The sequence below is a fragment of the Arachis stenosperma genome, chromosome 6 (genome assembly GCF_014773155.1).
Source record: "Arachis stenosperma cultivar V10309 chromosome 6, arast.V10309.gnm1.PFL2, whole genome shotgun sequence".
Classification (NCBI taxonomy): domain Eukaryota; kingdom Viridiplantae; phylum Streptophyta; class Magnoliopsida; order Fabales; family Fabaceae; genus Arachis; species Arachis stenosperma.
In genome coordinates this window covers 135,023,526-135,049,004 of record NC_080382.1, presented here as the reverse complement: position 1 = coordinate 135,049,004, position 25,479 = coordinate 135,023,526, and the positions used below count along the sequence as shown (strand labels likewise).

General features: G+C 33.0%; 2 protein-coding genes and 2 long non-coding RNA genes across 4 annotated transcripts; 1 reads left to right on the top strand and 3 right to left on the bottom strand.

Annotated features, from left to right (window-relative positions):
• Positions 1-548: 548 nt before the first annotated feature.
• On the bottom strand, positions 549-2,348 carry LOC130933080 (uncharacterized). The gene is made up of 3 exons (XR_009067609.1): positions 2,314-2,348; positions 2,097-2,225; positions 549-580 (listed from the first exon to the last, which is right to left on the bottom strand). It is a non-coding gene; the product is annotated as an uncharacterized LOC130933080 (long non-coding RNA).
• A 2,266-nt stretch (positions 2,349-4,614) lies between these two features.
• On the bottom strand, positions 4,615-5,322 carry LOC130934711 (uncharacterized mitochondrial protein AtMg00860-like). Its single transcript, XM_057864253.1, has one exon. It carries the CDS (start codon positions 5,320-5,322, stop codon positions 4,615-4,617), a length of 708 nt encoding a protein of 235 aa, XP_057720236.1.
• Positions 5,323-7,049: 1,727 nt separating this feature from the next.
• LOC130932885 (uncharacterized) lies at positions 7,050-9,194 on the bottom strand. The gene is made up of 4 exons (XR_009067548.1): positions 9,031-9,194; positions 8,887-8,941; positions 8,670-8,798; positions 7,050-7,157 (listed from the first exon to the last, which is right to left on the bottom strand). It is a non-coding gene; the product is annotated as an uncharacterized LOC130932885 (long non-coding RNA).
• A 10,150-nt stretch (positions 9,195-19,344) lies between these two features.
• LOC130935413 (probable pectinesterase/pectinesterase inhibitor 61) lies at positions 19,345-25,077 on the top strand. The gene is made up of 3 exons (XM_057865151.1): positions 19,345-20,583; positions 21,729-21,865; positions 24,176-25,077. Exons 1-3 carry the CDS (start codon positions 19,550-19,552, stop codon positions 24,871-24,873), a joined length of 1,869 nt encoding a protein of 622 aa, XP_057721134.1. The 5' UTR covers positions 19,345-19,549; the 3' UTR covers positions 24,874-25,077.
• Positions 25,078-25,479: the final 402 nt, after the last annotated feature.

Sequence of the window (25,479 nt, the reverse complement as noted above, 5' to 3'; positions counted from 1 at the left end):
AAAATTTCAAATTCACCTTTTTATTTCTCTATCATTTTGACTATTATTTAACCTAATCTGTAACACCCTACCACACTAAGCTTTACGCTTAAGTCGTAAAACAGAGGTGGTGTGGTATTACGACCTCTAAAATAAAATGAGTACATATAATAGCAGAAGAATTATAATATACTAGGAGCCTTGAAGAATAGAGGAAATAAAAATCGCGAATATAAAAGCGCAACGCTCGAGAAATGAGTTAACTTGCATGCTAAGAAAGCCACAGCTGTCAAGTGTAAAGTAACCCAAAATAGGAACAGAGAGTCAAAGATAGAAAATAACGAGCTCCTGACTCAGCCTGCAAAGTCAAGACTGGCCGGAGAATATACACACATATATATACATATATAAACATATCCAAAACCCAAATGTACATAAACAAAATCCTGCCTCTCCATACACCTCTAGGAGGATAAAAAAGAATAAGTTATGTGGAGAGAAAGCTAAATACATAAATATACATCATAGCATAACAAAGTAACCCAGTAACCACTCCGCTTCAAGAGTCTAGACGCCTAACGAGATGCCTCTCGACCTGCATCTGAAAAACAACAACATAGTATGGAATGAGAACCGGAGGTTCTCAGTATGGTAAAAGTGCCACACACATAATATATAAGGTCCTGGGAATGCCAGAGGCAATCCTAGAACGCCGACACTCAGATTGTAGAGCTTAAAGTATTAAACAGAAGCCATAAAAGGTGGTTTACTAAGGATATTTAAATCTAACTTAACTTAACCTTAAATCTAAATCCCATTCTGCCATTCCTCCTTACCTCCAACTCCATCATGCATTTTCACAGACAACTAAACAGATAAAGGCAAGCACAAGAAGGTTACAAGTACTGCAGATAACAAATATACATTTAACATGGCAAGTACATTTAGGCACACCCAGTTAATACACAAGCAAGTAATTGTAGTAGTATGCATATGATGCATGCCTGTCCTATGGCAGATGAGGCTCATCTGTCGGTTATCCAGCCAACCCGACAAGTCTGAATTGTCCTTAGACTGTCCCCCGACGTGCATCCCCAAGAGTCTATGCATAGCTTTATCTCAAATAATCAATATTGCTCAATGGGGGTAACATTTCCGGGAATTTATATAGTGCCCGGTCACACTTACGTCGTAGGGTCAACAGAGTATCGAGTTTTCAACCTGGTACACATGGTGGCAAGCCACGGCATTTGATCCAGGGAATCTCGTATCTCAGATTATTCAAATTCATATGCCATATAAATAATTCAATTATAATTCATCAACATTCACATTTTTCTCAATTACATCTCATTCATCATCATACATCAAACATATTCAATCCTTATCCTTCATCGTCACATCTCCCATTCCGTCCATCAATAGTTCCAATTCAAAACATAATTTATCCTTTTCTAAATGAATTAAACTTCAAACTTAAAACATACTCATTTTCTTAATAACTTAAAATCAAATTAAACCATATACCCTTTAAGTCTAATTCTCTTTTAAATAATCATATAAACAAAATCTCTAACTTTTATAAAATTTCAGCAGCATCTCCTTTAAAACTCGGACTTTGCCACCCTTTTCGGGTCCAAACCTGCTTTCTTTTCAATTCAACATACCCTTCCTCATCATCATAACAGTCACCACAATAAGTCTACCTTAGATCAACAATTATACTCATACAATATTCAAATCCAACAACCAAAATTCAACTAAAGATCATAATTCACTAATCCTAGGCTTCTAAAACAAGATACCTCATTATCACAACAACCTCCACAATAGTTATACCTCAAATCAATAATTCACAAAATCATTAGTTAATCAACAAGCACCAAACCAACCATGTTCATCAACAATAACATTCAACCATAATTCTCTCCAAATTAATATAATAACATTCACCATCCAAAATTAATAACTAATTATCCAATAAACTTCAACCAAATATATTCATCGATAAATTACTAAACATTAAACATACACCTGCATTCCAACTTATCCTATGGTCGTCTAGCCTAAGTTTTCACAGAACATTATATATTAAATGCAAGAAATCTAAACCATACCTTGGCCGATTTCCACGTAACGACCAAAGCAAATTATTTAAAACCAAGGCACCCCTTCAAAATTCAACTAATCAGCTTCCTCCAAGTTCCAATATTCACAATTTCAAGCTCCAATTATTTATTCACAACCTAATACACATTCATAACACATATATATCCAATTTAATACTCAAAGCTCAAATTCAAAGAAAATAAAAAAGAATTATCGTATCCTCACCTTACCCAAGCTTCACATAAGCAAGAGTGAACGTTTTTCTCAAGCTAATTGGATCCTAAAATATCAAAGAACAAAGAAATTCAATATCTCCACTAATTTTCCAAAAATTGGGGAAGAAGAGGCTGAGATAAAATAGAGGGTTACCTATGACATTGTTCCGGTAGAAATGTAGAGATCGACGCGGTGAACGCATGGCCGCAAACGGTGCGGCGATTGGAGCTCGGACGGAGAAATTATGGAATTTGAAAAGTAGCGTAAGGGTTGGGAGTTTTTTCTCGTTTCTCCTCTCCTAGATGCTGAAAGCTTCGTGCTGCTGAAGTGGAGAAGAGAAAGGCTTTAGGCTCACTTAAAAGGCTGGTCCGGTTGAACCGGTTTAGCCTGTTCGGTCCAATTTTAGACCGATTTCTTCGAAATTAGTGTCAAAATTCTCGTTTTGATGAGCTCTATCCTAATTTGATATAATATTCGCATTTCTAATCTTCCTTATTAAAAATTAATTTATTGACTAATTATTTACTAATTAATCGGGGTTTACATTCTACCCACCTAACAAAGAATTTTGCCCTCAAAATTCAGATCTAGTTACCTGAAAAGAGGTGTGGATAGTCCTTTCGCATATTTGATTCGAGTTCCCAGGTATGTTTCTCAATACCAGTTCAACTCCAAGCTACTTTTACCAATGATACTTCTCTTCCTCGTAATCGTTTAACATTGGTGTCATCAATTCTTACTGGGGCTACTGGAAGTGTTAGATCTTCTCTTACTTGGATTGGTTCTGGTTTTAGAATATGACTTGCGTCAAGAGTGTACTTCCTAAGCTGAGACACATAAAATACGTCGTGCAAATTTGAAAGATATGGCGATAAGGCAATTCTATAAGCCACTGCCCCAATCCTCTTTAGAATCTCAAAGGGTCCAATATAACAGGGATTCAGTTTCTTAGTCTTAATAGATCTTCCCACTCCAGTGGTTGGTGTAACTTTCAGAAAGACACGTTCTCCTTCTTCGAATTCCAAAGGCTTTCGCCTTTGATCAGCATAGCTCTTCTGGCGGCTTTGGGCTATAAGCATTCGACTACGAATCTTCTTTATCTGTTGAGTAGTTTCAGCTATCATCTCAGGCCCTAACAAACTTTTTTCTCTAGTTTCATACCAACACAATGAAGATTGACATTTTCTGCCATACAGAGCTTCATATGGAGCCATTCCAATGCTCGCATGATAGCTATTATTATAAGCAAATTCTATTAATGGCATATACCAATCCCAGCTCGCTGGCTGGTCCAAAACACAAGCCCTTAGCATATCCTCCAAGGTCTGAATAGTTCTCTCTGACTGACCATCTGTCTGAGGGTGATACGCAGTACTCAAGCTTAACTGAGTCCCAAATGCATGCTGAAAAGCTCCCCAGAACCTTGATGTAAAACGAGAATCTCTGTCAGATATAATAGTAGAAGGCACGCCATGTAACCTGACAATCTCTTTAATATACATTCGAGCTAATTCCTCCATTGTGCAACTTATTCGGATAGGAAGAAAATGAGCTGATTTTGTCAGTCGATCCACAACCACCCAAATAGCGTCACAACCAAATCGGGTTCTAGACAAACATATCACAAAATCCATTGCGCTACTTTCTCATTTCCATTGTGGAATCTCCAAAGGCTGAAGGGTTCCTGATGGTCTCTGATGCTCAATCTTAACCTTCTGACACGTTAAACATTTAGATACATGTAATGCCACATCATTCCTCATCCCTGGCCACCAGAACACCGCTTCCAGATCTTGATATATTTTGGTACTCCCTGGATGAATTGAGAATCCGTTCTTATGAGCTTCCTTCAAGATACTTTGTCGCAGGTCTCCAACATTAGGCACAATAATCTGGTTCTTGAACCTCCATAAACCATCCTGACCTTCTGACACTCTCCACTGCTTCCCCTGTTCAACTGCTGGTAATACCTTACGTAATGCTTCACTATCTCGATGAGCCTTCAAAAGTTCTGATTTAAAATCACTTGAAATCTGCAACTGACTCAAACATATAATTCCAAATTCTTCTCTAACTCTCAAATTCAAACCTTGAAATGCTTTCAGTAACTCTTCCTCCCGTAGCATCATCCAAGCTGCATATAAAGACTTCCGACTCAAAGCATCCGCCACAATGTTCGCTTTTCTTGGATCATAATTCAATTCAAAATCATAATCTTTCAGAAGCTCTATCCATCTCCTCTGACGCATATTCAACTCTTTCTGCTCAAAAAGATACTTCAAACTCTTATGGTCTGAGAAAACATGAAACTTAACGCCATAAAGATAATGCCTCCAAATCTTTTAAAGCAAACACAACAGAAGCAAGTTCCAAATCATGTGTCGGATAGTTCATTTCATGCGGCCTTAATTTCCGTGGGGCGTATGCTACAACATTCTGGTGCTGCATTAGAACGCACTCCAAACCTTTCAGAGATACATCACAATACACTTCAAACGGTTCATTTGGTTCAGGTAATACCAATACAGGTGCAATAGTCAACCTGTGCTTCAATGCTTGGAAACTCTCTTCACATTCCGGAGTCCAGATAAAAAGCGTATCCTTCCTAGTCAATTTAGTTAAAGGTAAGGCGAGCTGTGAAAATTCCTTAATGAATCTGCGATAATACCCTGCCAAACCTAGGAAACTCCTTATCTCTATCACTGAAGTTGGTTGCTCCCAATTCATCACTGCTTCCATCTTAGCAGGATCCATAGCTATTCCCTGCTTACTCACCACGTGGCCAAGAAACTTCACCTCACTCTTCCAGAACTCGCATTTAGATAACTTAGTATACAACTTTCTGTCTCTCAGAATTTGCAGTACAGTTCGCAAGTGATCAGCATGCTCCTCTTCAGTCTTAGAATAAACAAGAATATCATCAATGAAGACAATATCAAACATGTCCAGATATAGTCGGAAAATCCTGTTAATATAATCCATAAATACTGCCGGGGCATTAGTTAACCCAAAAGACATCACTGTATACTCATAATGACCATAACGCGTCCTAAAAGCAGTTTTTGGAATATCCTCGTCTCTAACTTATATCTGATGATAACCGGATCGCAGGTCAATCTTAGAAAACACACTGGCACCCTGTAACTGATCCATTAGATCATTGATTCTAGGCAACGGATATTTATTCTTCATAGTGATCTTATTCAATTGCCGATAGTCGACACACAACCGCATATTCCCATCTTTCTTCTTTACTAGTAACACTGCTGCTCCCCACGGAGAAACACTTGGTCGGATGAAATGCTTACCCTACAAATCTTCCAGCTGAGCTTTCAATTCAGCCATTTCTAAAGGTGACATCCTATAAGGAGTAATCGAAATCGGACCGGCTCCAGGCACCAACTCGATTGCAAATTCAACCTCTCGGTTAGGTGGGAATTCATTAATATCATTCGGAAACACATCTGGAAATTCACATACAACCGAAATCTGCTCTAAACTCTGATCATCACCTGATACTCCCGCAGTTAATAACATAATACCCTGACATTCAGTTCCAGAACAGTTTACTATCATAGAATTCAAATAATAACTATTCACCACAATCGGCGCTTCTGACCCTTCCGGCATAAACTGTACTGACTTCTCAAAACAATCAAGTAAAACATGATTCTTAGATAACCAACCTCCCAGTTATCCCAGCATCATCTTCCTGCAGGATATGTCGTATTCCCTACCACCAATTTTGAGCCTCGCCTTGCAACTGATAAGTTCCTAATTCAACTCATTGCTCTTCAGGAACTTGTTGGGCCTGCAATGTCCATTCCATAGCCTGAATCCAATTATCTGCATCAGTGGGATTTGAGGTTCCTCTAAAAGTCGGAGGGTGAACTTTCAGAAATATAGCAAGTGTCATAGGACCGTCCTCATCATTATTGTTCCCATGATTACTCTGATTTATCTGGTTACCCAACACCTCAGCTTTTGCCTGCATAGCTGCAGCCATATTTCCCATAGCAGCCATAAATCCTACTAGATCATTCCCTGCCAAACCAGGAGTAACGGTGCCTATCCTACCTCTACCTCACCCGTGACCGCGTCCGCGAGTCGACATCTGGTCCTTATACACACTAAACAAGTGATATTAAGTTGATCAGTCTCAATATCGCAGGTCTAATGCTTTAAGTTCCAAATGCATGCTCACAGACGTTTATGCCATATATATCAGTCAGATATCCTAATAGCACATAAACACATATACAGAGAATGCACATAAGTACAATCAGTCCGTCTTTCAGGCTCTATAGGAACGAACTGCTCTGATACCATAATGTAACACCCTACCACACTAAGCTTTACGCTTAAGTCGTAAAACAGAGGTGGTGTGGTATTACGACCTCTAAAATAAAATGAGTACATATAATAGCAGAAGAATTATAATATACAAGGAGCCTTGAAGAATAGAGAAAATAAAAATCGCGAATATAAAAGCGCAACACTCGAGAAATGAGATAACTTGCATGCTAAGAAAGCCACAGCTGTCAAGTGTAAAGTAACCCAAAATAGGAAAAGAGAGTCAAAGATACAAAATAACGAGCTCCTGACTCAGCCTGCGAAGTCAAGACTGGCCGGAGAATATACACACATATATATACATATATAAACATATCCAAAACCCAAATGTACATAAACAAAATCCTGCCTCTCCATACACCTCTAGGAGGATAAAAAAGAATAAGTTATGTGGAGAGAAAGCTAAATACATAAATATACATCATAGCATAACAAAGTAACCCAGTAACCACTCCGCTTCAAGAGTCTAGACGCCTAACGAGATGCCTCTCGACCTGCATCTGAAAAACAACAACATAGTATGGAATGAGAACCGGAGGTTCTCAGTATGGTAAAAGTGCCACACACATAATATATAAGGTCCTGGGAATGCCAGAGGCAATCCTAGAACGCCGACACTCAGATTGTAGAGCTTAAAGTATTAAACAGAAGCCATAAAAGGTGGTTTACTAAGGATATTTAAATCTAACTTAACTTAACCTTAAATCTAAATCCCATTCTGCCATTCCTCCTTACCTCCAACTCCATCATGCATTTTCACAAACAACTAAACAGATAAAGGCAAGCACAAGAAGGTTACAAGTACTGCAGATAACAAATATACATTTAACATGGCAAGTACATTTAGGCACACCCAGTTAATACACAAGCAAGTAATTGTAGTAGTATGCATATGATGCATGCCTGTCCTATGGCTGATGAGGCTTATCTGTCGGTTATCCAGCCAACCCGACAAGTCTGAATTGTCCTTAGACTGTCCCCCGACGTACATCCCCAAGAGTCTATGCATAGCTTTATCTCAAATAATCAATATTGCTCAATGGGGGTAACATTCCCGGGAATTTATATAGTGCCCGGTCACACTTACGTCGTAGGGTCAACAGAGTATCGAGTTTTCAACCTGGTACACATGGTGGCAAGCCACGGCATTTGATCCAGGGAATCTCGTATCTCAGATTATTCAAATTCATATGCCATATAAATAATTCAATTATAATTCATCAACATTCACATTTTTCTCAATTACATCTCATTCATCATCATACATCAAACATATTCAATCCTTATCCTTCATCGTCACATCTCCCATTCCGTCCATCAATAGTTCCAATTCAAAACATAATTTATCCTTTTCTAAATGAATTAAACTTCAAACTTAAAAACATACTCATTTTCTTAATAACTTAAAATCAAACCATATACCCTTTAAGTCTAATTCTCTTTTAAATAATCATATAAACAAAATCTCTAACTTTTATAAAATTTCAGCAGCATCTCCTCTAAAACTCGGAATTTGCCACCCTTTTCGGGTCAAAACCTGCTTTCTTTTCAATTCAACATACCCTTCCTCATCATCATAACAGTCACCACAATAAGTCTACCTTAGATCAACAATTATACTCATACAATATTCAAATTCAACAACCAAAATTCAACTAAAGATCATAATTCACTAATCCTAGGCTTCTAACTCAAAATACCTCATTATCACAACAACCTCCACAATAGTTATACCTCAAATCAATAATTCACCAAATCATTAGTTAATCAACAAGTACCAAACTAACCATGTTCATCAACAATAACATTCAACCATAATTCTCTCCAAATTAATATAATAACATTCACCATCCAAAATTAATAACTAATTATCCAATAAACTCCAACCAAATATATTCATCGACAAATTACTAAACATTAAACATACACCTGCATTCCAACTTATCCTATGGTCGTCTAGCCTAAGTTTTCACAGAACATTATATATTAAATGCAAGAAACCTAAACCATACCTTGGCCGATTTCCACATAACGACCAAAGCAAATTATTTAAAACCAAGGCACCCCTTCAAAATTCAACTAATCAGCTTCCTCCAAGTTCCAATATTCACAATTTCAAGCTCCAATTATTTATTCACAACCTAATACACATTCATAACACATATATATCCAATTTAATACTCAAAGCTTAAATTCAAAGAAAATAAAATAGAATTATCGTATCCTCACCTTACCCAAGCTTCACATAAGCAAGAGTGAACGTTTTTCTCAAGCTAATTGGATCCTAAAACATCAAAGAACAAAGAAATTCAATATCTCCACTAATTTTCCAAAAATTGGGGAAGAAGAGGCTGAGATAAAATAGAGGGTTACCTATGAAATTGTTCCGGTAGAAATGTAGAGATCGACGCGGTGAACGCATGGCCGCAAACGGTGCGGCGATTGGAGCTCGGACAGAGAAATTATGGAATTTGGAAAGTAGCGTAAGGGTTGGGAGTTTTTTCTCGTTTCTCCTCTCCTCGATGCTGAAAGCTTCGTGCTGCTGAAGTGGAGAAGAGAAAGGCTTTAGGCTCACTTAAAAGGCTGGTCCGGTTTGGACCCGGTTGAACCGGTTTAGCCTGTTCGGTCCAATTTTAGACCGATTTTTTCGAAATTAGTGTCAAAATTCTCGTTTTGATGAGCTCTATCCTAATTTGATATAATATTCACATTTCTAATCTTCCTTATTAAAAATTAATTTATTGACTAATTATTTACTAATTAATCGGGGTTTACATAATCAAATTTTGGTTTTGTGTCGTCACTCCTCTATTCCCTTAAATCTTATTTTTATATTTTCACCCTTCTTTTTCTATTCCTTGTCTAGTGGTCATCTTCTCTTCAACAAAAGATAAATTTTAAATTCTCCATTCTTTTTTATATAACTCTCCATGACTCTATGTATCTTCCAATTTCATTGTTTCTCTTTTTGATATTTTCAATTACAAATTTTAATTCAAACAATTATAATTTAGGTATTAATCTAATGTTTTATTTTCTTCATGACTTTATATATTTTATTTTTTTCTCAATTTATTCATCCTTATTACTTTTTTTAATTTTTTGTTCTATTATATGTACCTATGTTGCATATTAAATTTTAAAATGAATTGATTAATTTACTAATTTAGAATATATTTTTTTATTTTTAGAAATAATAATGGAAAAATATTTTAATTTCAATACATAATTAAACAGATGCATAAAATCTTTCATCTAACATTATATCAAAATTAAATTAAAAAATATATAATAAATTTAATTATTTTAAAAGAAAAAAATAAAAAAATTGTAAATTATGTTTCTATTATTTTATATAAACATACTTTTCATATACAAATTTAATTTTTCTAGTATTTATATATAATTCTAATTCAAATTATAAATACTAGTATATCATTAAGTGCTAATGTGCCCATTAGTTCAGTCTTTTATTATTAAATGTGTATAAAAAAATTAGTTAGAATAATAAGTTATCTATAATTTAATTAAAATATTTTAAGTTCAAATTTTAGAAATAAAAAAATCTTTTTTATAAATTATATATAATGAATAGTATTTTAAGAATGAAAGTATTTGCTAACTCTTTTTAATTTTTATATCTTCGTCTAATTAATAATGTTTAACAAAATTTATTTTAATACATATATTTTTGTTCCCACCACTTTTAAAATTTTCTGAGTCCATGATAAGCTAATATTTTATGGTTTATTTTATACTGAATTGAGTGAATTTTGTCAACTATTCTCACACTTATTCATGTAAATTGCATGTTTTTAAAGTTTCCTTCCTAATTTTGTGCTATGATTGAAAACATGCTTCCTAAGCCTTAAAATCACTAATTTTTAATCCTCTTTTATTATCATTCGATGTCATGACTCGTGTGTTAAGTGTTTTCAGAGTTTATAGGGTAGGAATGGCTTAGAGGATGGAAAGGAAGCATGCAAAAGTGGAAGGAATACAAGAAATTGAAGTTTTTAGGAGCTGGTATCCACGCGCACACATGGCTGACGCATACGCGTAACTGAGCCAATGTCCAAATGATGCGGACGCGTGGCTAACGCGTATGCTTGAGGAATGCCACGTGCTGCAATTAACAAAAAATGTTGGGGGCGATTTCTGGGCTGCTTTTAACCTAGTTTTAGGTCCGAAATTGAAGACAAGAGGCTGGGGAGTGGTGCTGATCATTCAATCATTCGAACTTTTCATTCATTCACTTTTACACACATTAGGATTTAGATGTAGGTTTCTAGAGAGAGAGGCTCTCTCCTCTCTCTAGGTTTTAGGGTTTTTAGTCTTATTTCTTCTTAGCTTCAGAATTTTATCTTGCTTTAATTTAGTTTTCTTCTACCTTTTATTGTTTTAGTATCTTAGTTTATCTTCACTTGTTGATTTCTTTATTTTCCCAATTTAGTTTATGAACTCTTCTTATTAGATTCAATTTTCTTTTAATGCAATTTGAGGTATTTCATGTTTATTACTTCTTTCTTTAATTGTTGGTTATTGATTCCTTACATTTGTTAATCTTAGATTTTACTATTTCTTGTTACTTTTCTATACTTTTATTTTGTGCCTTCCAAGTGTTTGATAAAATATTTTGGTTGGATTTTAAAATAGATTTTTATGTTCTTAACTTGGATTGATCAATTAGAGACTCTTGAGTTATCAAAATTGTTTTGTTGATTGGTGATTGAAATTTGCTAGTTGGCTTAGACTTCACTAAATCTAGTCTTTGATTAGGACTTGTGAAGTTAAGTTGATTTTGCTCACTTGACTTTCCTTCATTGTTAGAGGTTAACTAAGTGAAAGGCAACCATCACAATTGAAAATGATAATGAGGATAGGAATTTCAATTCTCTCTCCTTGCTAAGAGTTTTTTTAGTTATTAGTTTATTTTCTTGTCATTTTACTTCTTTGCTTTTTATTACAAAATCCCAAAAATATATTTTTTCATAATCAATAATAAACTACACTTTCCTGTAATTCTTTTGAGAGACGACTCGAAATTTAAATACTTCGATTAATTTTATTGGATTTGCTTAAGTAACAAACAATCTAAACGTTAATTAAAGTTTAATTGTTAATTTAAAACTATACTTACAATACGATATTTTTATAAAAATTTTTACCAATATTTTTTTTTCCGTCAGACCATCACTATCTACAGTAATTATTGATAATGATAAAAAAAAATTTAGTAAATAAATGATAAAAATACAAAGACGGCTTCCTAATATTGTCTAAGCTGCTTTTTGTGATTTCATATGTTAATTAACAATGTTATGTCTACTTGTCAATGATGCGTAGCAATTATCGATGCATCACTCACAGAAATTTAGATCTTCTAAAATTTAAATTATGTGAGAGAATAAAATATAATTTTTTATTTTTAAATATTTTTTTATATTTTTTTAATTATATTTATAAAATAAATCATAAAAAATTATATTTTTTAATTTAAAGTAAAATCTAAAATGAAAGAATCCAAATTCCACTAACAGATAAGTGTAAAATTATTATATGTTGATTTATTTAAAGATATAACTAAAATAATATATTAAAATATTAGAAATAAAATCAAATATTAATATTGCAATCCATACTAACATATTACTAACACTTGTTATAATAAATAATTATCACATGTTAGTGATATGTCAGCACACAATTATCATGCTGATCTTCCACTTAAATGATCAAGATTTTGATCATAGACCACTGATGTTTGAATCAGAAATAGAGTAACGGAAATTTAAGAGAAGATTTATGTTTTAGGAGAGGTAGTGTGATAATGAGATTGTTGGACAGATTATAAAAAGACATATGAAAAATATCTATAGAAGGCTCACTTATGTTCCATCTTTACACAAAGTTTAAGGCATCTCCTTGTTGATTGGCAACAATAACTCGGCAATAATTCACTAAAACAGATCCAGAAGTTTAAACAAATGATAAAAGAAGAAAAAAGCAAAGCACAATATGCAGACAATTTTTGTATTAAGGATTTAGAAGAAAAATTTACAGAGACCTACCTAAATAAAGAACGTTATTGAAAAGAGAAAGTAAGAGAGCAATGGCTAAAATATGATAATCAAAATACGAAGTATTTTCACTCAAGAGCGCAAATGAGAAATAAGAACAACAGAATACAGAAATTTGAAGATGAAGCAAGGGAAGTGCACTCTGCTCTAGAAGGAATTTGGAGGACAGCACAACAATACTTTGAGACACTGTTCAGTTCGAGGTCCTCCGTTAACCCGAATTCATTGCTCTCAACAATGAGAAAGAAGGTATTTAGACAGAACAATTGGGTCCTTACAAGACCAATTAATGAGCAGGAGATTAAGAGGGCAGTCTTTTCAATCAACTCCTTCTCAGCCCCAAGAGACGATGGTTTTACGGCAAAATTCTATCAATTCTTTTGGGATACTATTAAAGAAGATATTATAAAAGCAGTCACTAGTTTTTTCTCAGGCGGAAGAATGTTGAGGTCTTTCAATCATACACTCATTTGTCTTATTCCTAAAATACCTGAAGCTGCTACCATGTCACAGGTACAACCTATCAGTTTAAGCTCAGTCTTCTATAAAATTATTTCGAAGGTCTTGATACATGCAATTTATAATGAATCGGGTGATCAGCGATAACTAGAGTGCATTCATAAAAGGGTGGTTGATTAATGACAATGTCCTAATAGCACATGAGTATATGCATTTTCTGAAGAATAAAAAATTTGGTGACTGGTATCTAGCTTTAAAATTCAACATGAGTAAAGCATATGACAGGGTGGAATGGTGCTTCCTATGGAAGGTTATGAGTTAATTAGGGTTTTGTGATCAGTGGATAGGATGAATGAAGGAGTGTGTAACTACTGTTTCCTATTCTGTTACTGTAGATGGTCAACCTAAAGGTTTCTTTAAACCTGCAAGAGGTCTCTGACAAGGGGATCCTCTTTCACCCTATCTTTTCATTCTTTGCGCAGAGGAACTCTCCCATTTGCTGCACAGAAGAGAATAGAATAATGATATTGTCGGGCTCAGATTAAACAGTAGTTGTCCTACTATCAGGCATTTATTTTTTGCAGATGATGCTATAATTTTTAGCAAAACAAATTCTCAAGCATGCCAAAATATAATGCAGGTGTTGAATGAATACAATAGTATTAGTGGCCAGGAGGTGAACCTGAATAAATTTACTGTGTTTTTCAGTCGGAATACACCGCAATCAGAGAGGGAAACCTTTGCAACCATTCTTCAAGTCACGAATGTTGGCGCTCAAGACAAATATTTGGGTTTACCAACAACAATCCAGAAATAAAAAAAGCAACATTTGCTTATGTCAAAGATAAAGTTGCAATACAGCACTGAAAAAGATTGTTACCGTCGGTCAGTGGTCGTGAAGTTCTAATTAAATCAGTGGATACGGCTATCCCGATATACACTTTGGGCTGCTTTAAACTGTTTGAAATTTTTATAGACGAAATCCAGAGACTGCTCATGCAATTTTGGTGGGGGCAGAAATAAAGAGAAAGGAGACTTCACTGGATTAAGTGGGACATACTGTGTAGACTAAAAAATGAAAAAGGATTGAGGTTTAAGGACCCAAAAGCTTTTAATCTTGCCATGCTAAAAAAACAGGAATGGAGATTGATGATCAGACCGAATTCACTAGTGACTAAAGTATTCAGAAGCAGGTATTTTAGACATTCTTCATTCTTAAAAGCTGATGCTGGCTACAATCCTTCATGGACTTGGAGGAGTTTATTAAAAGGGCGGAAGATTCTAAAAAAAAGGGATTTTTTGGCAGATTGGGAGGAGATCAACAGTAAAGATTTGGAAAGATTGTTGGGTTGGAAGACAAGGACCATTGACACTGAGACAAAATCAGGAGCTTAATCTAAGCTTAATTTGGGTCTCTCAACTCATCACTAAAGAAAGTAATTGGAATGAGCCTTTTATAGCTAGCAACTTTACACCAGAAATTGCACAAGAAATACTTCAAATAAGTACTACAGAAGAAGATAATTTGATTTGGTACAAGAAAAAAGGGGGTTCTTATTCATAAGGTTAGGATATGAGTTATGCTTCAATTTTTTTCACCCGCCGCTCAAAAGTCTTCCACCAGTTTTCGAAGACAAAAATCTATGGAACTCGATTTGGGATCTTGACTGTCCAGTTAAAGTTAAAGTCTTTACTTGGAAAGCTCTCCATAATGGCTTTTCGGTGAGGCACCGACTGCACACCCGCGTCCAAGCTATTCCTGTGATATGCCTAAGATATAAAATGGAGAATAAAACTTTGACCCATTGCTTACTTACCTGCAACTACTCGCGCAAGTGTGGAATCACATGGGGCTCTTGTTCAGCAATCTAAATAGAATTGATGGGAAAAATAATTTTTGCAATTGGTAGAGGGAGATGCAGTTAAAGATAAAGTAGAATGACTCTAATAACAAGCAACGAAATCTTCTTGCGATGATGTTATGAAAGATTTGGTTATCTAAGAACAAATAACTTTTTGATGATAAAAAAAGTGAACCAGCTGCTATTTGGGAAGAAGCACACACATGAACAAAAAATATCACATTAAGACAATATATTGTTAGTTTTCTTTTTTATTTCCTTCTAGATTATTCTAGTGATTTTTCTTTGGGTTAATACCCACCTTATCCTTGCTAGAATTTAGATATGGACCAATATTATTTATTGTAATTTTTTATTAATGAAATTTTATATCTTTAAAAAAAATTCTATTCAACATATTTTTAAAACATATTTAAAAGATTATGAACAAAATTAAAACTAATTAAATATTAAAAATATTTTTAAAATTTTTAAAAAACTTTAAACAAGATTCTTTACCCTGCAATGTTTTTGTAAGCTATAAGGCAGCCATATAATATAAAAGAACTATATATGACATATAAGTTTATACAACACATTAACTGCAAACGATAAATAAAGTTATAATATATAGTTACCTCGTAATTAAGGGCAGAGGTTAGTATACGTTAAAGGGGACAATGACCCCAAAAAAAAAAAATTTAATGTATAAAGGTCTTTAATTTTTATATTATTAGCCCTTTTTAGTCTTAATTTTTTTTAAATTATATTTTTATACTAATTTTTTCTTTTAAGAATTGCTCTAATTCTATTTCTGCATATAGTATCCTATGTGACTAGCTAACATATAGTGTTGCCAAATGCACTCTAACGACCCCTTAGTCACATCTTTGTGTTCTTGTTCGACATTTTTTAACCTAGATTAGTGGTAGATCTCTAGAGAGGTATACATTAAAAAAATCAAAATGTGTTAACTAGTTAAAAAATTATAACTACATTTTAGTTAACTAATTTAATAAAATAATTTTAAAAATTATATCTATATTTATTAAAATTGGTTAATCAAAATTAAATTTAAAAAACTTTAATTTCAATTTTTTAAATTAAAAATTTAATTTTAAAAACAAATTTTTGTAAAAAAATTAATTTTTATCCAAAAATTATTTTTTTGTCCAAAAAACGATTTGATATTTTTGAAAACCAATTTTTCTATTTAAAAACCAGTTATTTTTTAAAATTAATTTTTTTATAACCGGTAAAAAATTATTTTTTACATTTTTTAACCAATTAATAACTAATTTATCATATAAAATTAATTTAGTTAATTAACTAAGATTCAATTTTTAATTAACTAAAAAACAGATTTAATTTTTAGATTAACCAAATCTTGTACAACCCTACTCTTTATAGATCTGTCTTATATGTGGCCATTTAAAAACCATTTTGGTTCTTGAGTAATCTTTTCTTTTTTTCTTTTTCTTAGCCTTGTTTTGATGATAGCTTTTTAGTGCACTTGATTGCTTAACTTGGTTTATAAGAATAAGAAAAGAATCCACAAAGTGAAAAAAGTGGTGAGGTTGCCACTTATCAAAAGACAAATCTTTAGAGTAACTACTTAAAGCAATCCTTGTCACGTATATATATTAGCAATAATAATATGGAAAAGAAATAAAGAATTTATAAAGTGATCGAACTTAAAATTGCTTTTGCTCCAGTGTTACTCGATCGATCATTTCTTCTATAGAAAGCTTTCTCAGAAAGTAATGGAAGTCCTTTACAAGTCAATTATTATTACATTATATTATAAATTATATATATAATGAGGATTAGGGCTATCTTTGTAAATATATGTAGGCCATTTTGATCTCCGTAAATTTTATCGAATAATTAAAATAATTTTTGTAGGTAAAATATATGAGTCAAATTAATTTTTTAAATTATATTTAATAGACTAATTTCTCTGACGTTTATTACTACAAAAATTATTTTAACTTTCTGTTAATATAAAGATTATTTTAATTTATTTAATTTACAGAGACCAAAATAATTTACACGCGCATATAGAGATTAAAACCAAAATTAAACCATAAAAATAATCATAATGTTTAACAAGTATGTTACGACCTTATATGAAAAAAATAATTAGAAAACAAAATCAACCAGAAATACGTACATAAATCAAGTTAAGTTGGTTTCAGTCATTAGCTTAAAAGTTTGTTTATTTAAGTATCAGAAGTTTGAATTTATGCAGTAATTTATTGGCCAACGGCAAATTTATAAATAGAGCTCTACTCTACAACAAATTAGTTTTTAACTGGTCAGACTAAAAAATAATGTAAAAAATCAAATATATATATATATATATATATATATATATATATATATATGGTGGTTGAGCAAATTAAATTAAATCAAAACCCTCAGCAAAGGTTTGCGAAGTATCTATCCCATTCCATTTTTGTTCTACCACTTTTTGAATTCCTTTTTGGCCATGTACTTTATTCTTTTTTTGATTCATCATGATGAATTTATGTTCCACCCCCCAGTTATGTTTTTCATTCCTTAAAAAACATGAGCATTTCAATAATTACTCCTGCTCTTTTTGAAGAAATTAAACTATACATATGTATATATTTAGCCAAACGAACGAAGTTTTTTCTTCATTTATTTCAATTCTTTAAATCATGAAAACTTAGCGTAGTTGAGACATTTATATATTCATCTTTAAATTGCATAGTTGGGAGTTGAGACAAAATTTAATTTTTGATGTTTATACATAATTGTTATTGTTATTATGTTGGTATTTTGAAGTACGTACGTATGTTGTACATAATAATTGTAATACTAATAAGTAGTTGACTTCATTTCTCTGGTCAATTTCTGTTCAATATTTTTTTTGTGCTGAATTATTATATTTCTTAATTAAGTATGCAGATATATTAAATTCTAATTAAATTAAAGAAAACAGACAATTTTATGGTTAAATTAACAGTTGCAAAAGTTTAAGGAAAGATCTGTTGTACCTTTTAATTTGACATGATTAAAATTCAGACAAGCTAAAGTTATCGTTAGAAAAGAGAGCCTAATAATTAAGAAATTTATGCTAGCTTTCTTTTTTCATCAATAATAAATAAAATCATAACATAACTAATTAAGATTTTTCTTCATTCTTAAACTATTTAAATTAGATATTATAAAATATAAAATATAAAATTAAATGAAAACATTCAAATATTGAAAGAATCAATTCTGATTAGCCATCCATAAAATTGCAAACATTATTGCCACTATCACAATCCTGCGGCCATTGCAGTATTATATTAAATTTTTGTGCTTAAAACTTGAATTAATTGCAGTGTCTAATGTAATTGCAATCATCCATTTTAATGGTATAATTATTAATTAATATCATTATATCAATCACGTAAAAAAATATATGATAAAATATAAATATATATTAAAAATAAATTAAATAATATATATTTATCAATAATATTTGAAAAATAATAAAAAATTAATTTAAATAATTTAAAATTATTTTATTTAATATTTATTAATTACCATTAAAATAATTATACAAATTTAAATATAATAAATATATAATTACAAATGTTATGTGTATAAAATTATAAATATTATATTATATATATAAAGTAATTTTAAAAATTATTTTTTTAATATTATCATATATTTATATACAAATACATAATAATTAATTTGATGACTAATTTTTTGTATTTGTATATAAATACATAATTATTACGATCGCATCACTTAACATGGTTCACAATTTAATTAATTTGAATCCATTATATAAAAAGTGAATCACGTATAATTTTGGGTGTTTATGCAAAAAATTAACTAAATAAAAATACTGCCTTTTTCTTTTATGAAAAAACGAGATTAAAGAAAGGCAGAACTATTAACTATATAGTTACTAAAAGTATATACATTATTTATCATAAAAGATTGCAAACGTTATCTGAAGAATGAATAAGAGACACACAGCAAAGGGATAGAGAAGCGAAGAGAGAAGAAGAGAGAGAAAGAGAAAAAGATGAAGAAAAGAAAGCACCTCTCTTTATTTGTTTGTGATCCCATTCCCACACATTCAGTGGACAACGCTCCATGTAGTATCCAGCTAATTTCCTCCATCGACGTCGACGTCGCACCAACCAATAACTAAATTCTTTTCTAAACCCATTTATTATTCATTTACAAAGTGTGTATGTATGTTTAATTAGCACACTGTATTAAGTCAAAATAATACATGCCACACGCTTGCTAAAAGTCTTTCACTCACTCCCACAAGCACTTTCTCCACTCTTCAAAACCACCCTCATTTTATATAAACTATCAACTATCTAGTGCCATAGCCATAGCCCTCCACATCAATGGAAAGAAACAAGTAACTAACACTAACACATTAATACTATACCTTCTTTTTTTATTCCCACATTCATTCATTTACTTTCATTTCCTTCCAAACCCAATTAACCCTCACTAAACCTAATGGAGTTCGGTAGGATCGGACCCACCGACCGGGGTGGCTCTTCACGCCGTTCTACCGCTCCACTCACCGGACCTTCTTCCGATTCCACTTCTTCCACAACAAAGAAGAAGCTCATCATGATCTCCCTCCTCGCCGCAGCCTTGATTGTCGCCTCCGCTGTCTCCGCTGCTCTAATTGCCGTCACTCGCTCCCGTGCCTCGCCCGGGAACTCGCCGAACCTCCGCCGGGAACCAACGCAGGCAATCTCCAAGACCTGCAGCAAGACTCGGTTCCCCACACTTTGTATAACCTCTCTCATGGATTTCCCGGGGTCCGAAACCGCCACGGAGCAGGACCTTGTCCACATTTCCGTCAACATGACCCTCCACCATTTCAGCACCGCCTTCTACGCCTCCACGGGCATCGCCTTCGGCGACACGGACACACGACTCCGTGCCGCCTACGAAGACTGCCTCGAACTCCTGGAGGACTCCATGGATTCGCTGTGGCGGTCGCTGAGCTCAGTGGCCCCGTCCTTGGATTCATCATCCTTCGGCGATGAAGCCATAAGGCCCTCCGCTGTGGGTTCCACCGAGGACGTGACGACCTGGCTCAGCGCTGCGCTGACGAACCAAGACACGTGCTCGGAGGGGCTCGAGAACGCGACGGGAACACTGAAGGACCAGATGGTTAATAATTTGAAGAACCTGGCAGAACACGTGAGCAATTCTCTCGCGATATACTCGGCCGGAAGTGGCACTGGCGATTTCTCGGGGGTGCCTATACAGAACAAGAGACGGTTAATGGGAACCGGAGAGGAGGAGAACAAATCCAATAACTCGCGAGATAATGATAATAATAATAATAATACTCATTTCCCGAGATGGTTGAGCAAACGAGATAGGAGATTGCTGAGTTTGCCGGTATCGGCGATACAAGCCGATATAATAGTGTCGAAGAACAGTGATGGAACGGTGAAGACAATCGCAGAGGCGATTAAGAAGGCGCCGGAGAAAAGTAGCCATCGTTTCATCATATACGTTAAGCAAGGAAGGTTAGTAAAATTTCTCAGTTTTTATTTTCATTTTTTTTTTAACTCGTAATAATAATACTCCAACTAAAAAAATTGGGTTCAAACTCTAAATATTATAAATTTAGTAAATTATTTTTTTTCTAGTATTGGTTGAAAAATTTGGTACGACAAGAATAACATGGGAGAGTATCGACTAAAGAGGTAGATATGGTTTCTGTGCAGAATGGGGTGTCTATCTTCCTTTTTCTCTTTTTCCAAGATAACGAACATCGCACTTTTTAGTTACCTTTTGTTTTCATTTAACGTACAAAATAATTGAAGAGGGTGATTTAGATGATGATGGGTATAGCAAGAAAAAGAAAGCATAGGGGTCGGTCATGACTCATGACTGAAGAGTTATATTATCGTTATTAAAATATTAAAAGATTTATATCCATCTGCATGCATTGGCATTTGGTAACACCCACCATGTATATCATTTTCATGAAGTCTACAATAATTTAATTTCTAGACAATATCTGTATTTTTTTAATCTTTGATTTATTTAAAGCATATTAACCTCACCTTTTTGGCAACAAAAAGGTGCAATTATTAAACTTTATTAAAAATATATTTTTTTGAAAAAGGTTTTAATAACATATTTTAATGGAATTATTGTTCTTTACCCTTTTTTTTTCTTATCAGAAATTAAGTACTTCTATCTATACTTTTGATTAAAAGCAAAACGAAACAAACGACAAATAATAATCAGAGTATTCAATCTTGTTTGGTTCAGCAAGTGCAACTACTAGCTACTTCGCAATTTATTTTGCTCAATTGCTAAATAGAAAACAAATGAAAATCATTAATTTTGATGAGCTAGTTATGAAGTGTTTTGTCGGTTTGGACCTAGGTCCCATTACCTCACCAGAAAAAACAACTAATAAATTAATGTGATGTTTTCAACTCATTATAAATAATTGAATTCCGGTAATTACAATTTTAAAAACATTTTAAGTGTTTCAATTAAAGAAATAAATGAAAGGTGTACATTTCCCATATTATCCTTGCTTAACCGAGTTTAATTTTGTTGGTGTGGCGATGATGATGTATGATTGCAATAGATAAAAGGCGTAATATGCGCACTGAGCATAACTTTTTGGATATGATGGTGATGGAATTTTCAGGTATGAGGAGGATACTTTGAAAGTGGGTAGAAAGAAAACCAACATAATGTTCATAGGAGATGGAAGGGGCAAAACGGTCATCACAGGAAAGAAAAATGTTGCTGATGGCATCACCACATTCCGCACAGCATCCTTCGGTAAATTATTCCTTTGCACCTTCCTCCATGCTTTTTTCTTACTTCTTAATTAGTCTTCCTCCTTTTCTCTCTAGTTACAACTACTCTAATAATTTCACTTTTATTTTTTCATTCCTAATTATTTAAATGTAAATTATACTATCTATATGTAAAAAATCAGTTACTAAATTAATTATATATATATATATATATAATACATATTAAAATATAATATATATAAATATATAATAACTAATTTATTGTGGACATATAATATTTTTGTTTAAACGTAAATATATTAATTCCATTCTTAATACCATTTTTAGTATTTTGTAGAATTAAATTTGGAATTTAAATTTCACCAATAAATAACATTTAATAGAATTAAAATAAGAGTGATAATATCTATTATCTATCATTTTAACATTTTGTAGATAAACTGAAAAATAAATAAAATTAAAAATATTGAAGCAAATCCATCCATTAGGTCTTGTTATGAAGGGGAAACGAAGACTATTCTAATATGAATACAAGTTCATATGTACTATATAAACATATTAATTATGTTTGTACATACATACAATCTATCCAAAAAAAAAAGAAATTGTTTATAAAGAATTTTCCAAGAAAACAATGCATAAGACAGAGCAAATGCAAGGTACACGTGGCAGGCGTTGTACATATTTTAGTAGGATTGGTATGTGTCAGTGGACAAGTCTATTTTAATGCCAAGTGAGAGTGTTCAGAGTTCAATGGCCAGCATATGTTTTTGGATGATTGAACAATAATGCACGACCCTATATGTTTTTATTAAAAATGAAAAATAGTAATTTTATTTCCTCCTTTTTTCAAAAATAGAATGTTCAGTTGTTTGTGACATTATAGTATACATTATTCATTATTGATTATTGTGATAGTAGAATGCGTTTTAATCACGCAAGTCTAGTCAATTCCTTACTATTAATTCCGAACAATCAAAATCACAAAAACAAAAATGTACTAGCATTCTAGCAAGATAATAATAATAATAATAATAATAATAAATAGAGTACTGAATCAATTCTACCGAAAAACAATTTTTTTCATTTTTAAATAAGTTTTTACTTTAAATCAATGTAATATTTTTTTTCTAATACTCCTATAGTAATTTTATAAATCTTAACATATTTTAATTATTTTCTTAACATACGACTAAAGTGTAACAAATAGATACTTCCTTGAAAATGAAGAAAAAGTAGATAAAAAGTCTTGGTCAAGTTTTCTAGTTACCAATCATATATTACTATTGGGCTAATGGTTTCATAAATAAGATAAAGAATGGTAGATGGTGGTTGGAAATTAAACTTAAAATTTCAAGATCATCCCGGTCAATAAATAAATAAATGAATAAAATTCAAGTATCATGACTCATCATCAGTCAACATAAAAACTATTTATTGTTAATATTTTAATTTAACAAAGCGTGACACATAAAGAAACTTGTGCGCGTTCTCTGTCTATCTTTATATACACAGATCATTCACTTATTGACTTTAATTATCATCATATTTTATATTCCATTATTCCATATGCGTACATGCATCATGCATGTGTCCTCTTAAGTCTCCACAATTATATTTCAATGAGAAATACTAGCATACATCCAATGAATGCCTTCACAGTCCAAATGAAAGATAAAATATTACAGAGCTATCCTATTACGTGCATATGCATGATATATAATATAGATCTCATATTCGATTCATCGCCAGCACATTCAACTAGTCCACGGTACAAATTTTAATTTCTTTTATAACTTATTATTAAAGTACTTCCCATCTAATGATTAATGCAAAGGAACATCTCTATCGCATTAATTGAGGAGAGTTCTTAGGGATCTACCATTTTCCTTTGTGTTTGTATTGATGGTATTAGATATCCCTTATTTTTTATGGTTTAAAAAAGGTTTAGCTAAGGATAAATTTTAAGGTTATTAGTAGAAATTTTTAAATTTTTTATTTAAATAAATAAATAATAAATACATTAAAAATTTTAATATTTTATCTTTTTCTATATAAACTTTTTTAATTGATAACATTAACATATACGTTTCAGACACATCTAAATCCTTAAAAAAACATTTATCCCTTCATTCATATACACATAACACTCATCTAAAAGAATATATTATTCCAAACAATGTTCCTTTGTCTCATTCTTTACATCAAAGAAACCGAAAATAATACTTTCTCTAATAATATTGATTAGTTCCTCCTCAATCATTATTATAGAATTTCATTACATAACGCATTCCATTTATTGTGGATGTTACTAATGGTAATTGTTGTGCAGCTGCTAGTGGTGCCGGTTTCATTGCACGAGACATCACATTTGAAAACTACGCCGGACCACAGAAGCACCAAGCCGTGGCGCTTCGCGTAAGCGCCGACCACGCGGTGGTGTACCGGTGCAGCATCAAAGGCTACCAAGACGCATGCTATGTACACTCCAACCGCCAGTTCTTCCGGGAATGCGATATTTACGGCACCGTAGATTTCATATTTGGAAATGCCGCAGTGGTTTTCCAAAAGTGTATTATGTATGCTAGAAAGCCCATGGCCCAACAAAAAAACACTATCACGGCCCAAAACAGAAAAGACCCAAATCAAAACACGGGCATATCCATCCATGATTGTCAGATACTACCCGCCCCGGATCTCGCGGCTGCGAAAGGCAGCGTTTCCACCTTTTTGGGCCGCCCATGGAAGCAATACTCAAGAACAGTGTACTTATTGTCTTACATGGGTGATCACATAAACCCAAGTGGGTGGTTGCCGTGGAATGGGGACTTTGCATTGGACACATTGTATTATGGTGAGTACATGAATTCCGGGCCAGGTGCGGCCGTGGGTCAACGGGTCAAATGGAAGGGGTACCGGGTTATCACGTCCACAGTGGAGGCAAGTAGATTCACGGTGGCCCAATTTATCTCCGGCTCGGCGTGGCTACCATCCACCGGAGTGGCATTCTTGGCTGGGTTGTCAACTTGATTTCCACAATAGCTTTATAGAAAACCTTGACATCCTTAAAAAGCCTAATAAACTAAAGATGGGAGTAAGTCACTATATTTCTCTAGTTCTTATTTTGTTGTAATTGATAAAAAGTGTAATTCTTATGGGCCAAATTTTTTCAATTGATGATAATAATAGAAATAATTGTTAGTAGTGCTATTATTTTTTTTTAATAAAAATATCGCTATTTTTCGTTCTAACCAGACACTGAAGCCTGAACCAAAAAAAACCCAGAAATGGAAGGGTGTATATAAATTATGAAATAATTGGAAGTAGGCGCACCCAGGCCTTGATTAACAGCAGTTAGGCTAAAATGCTAAAGCCTAAAGGGGGTATTGAGCGTCAATTTGGATAAAAGATTCAAATGGTTTTCCTTTAAATAATTTTATAAAAATAAAATACAATAAAAGATAAACATAAATTTACATGCGTACTATATTATTGAATTCATCATCTTATGTCTTTGCAGAATAAATTGAGGATTTACAGCAAAAAATACAATCGAAACCAATTTGACCCCCTCCGGGGAGGTGGAATCATTTATGTACATTGTCATGTCAAGTGTCAACCTTATTGTTGTGAACC

Coding starts and splice junctions, on each gene's coding strand:
- LOC130934711 (XM_057864253.1), bottom strand. CDS start 5,322: ATGTCTTTTGGGTTAACTAATGCCCCGGCAGTATTTATGGATTATATT.
- LOC130935413 (XM_057865151.1), top strand. CDS start 19,550: ATGGAGTTCGGTAGGATCGGACCCACCGACCGGGGTGGCTCTTCACGC. Junction 20,584..21,728: donor ATATACGTTAAGCAAGGAAG/GTTAGTAAAATT, acceptor TGGAATTTTCAG/GTATGAGGAGGATACTTTGA. Junction 21,866..24,175: donor ATTCCGCACAGCATCCTTCG/GTAAATTATTCC, acceptor ATTGTTGTGCAG/CTGCTAGTGGTGCCGGTTTC.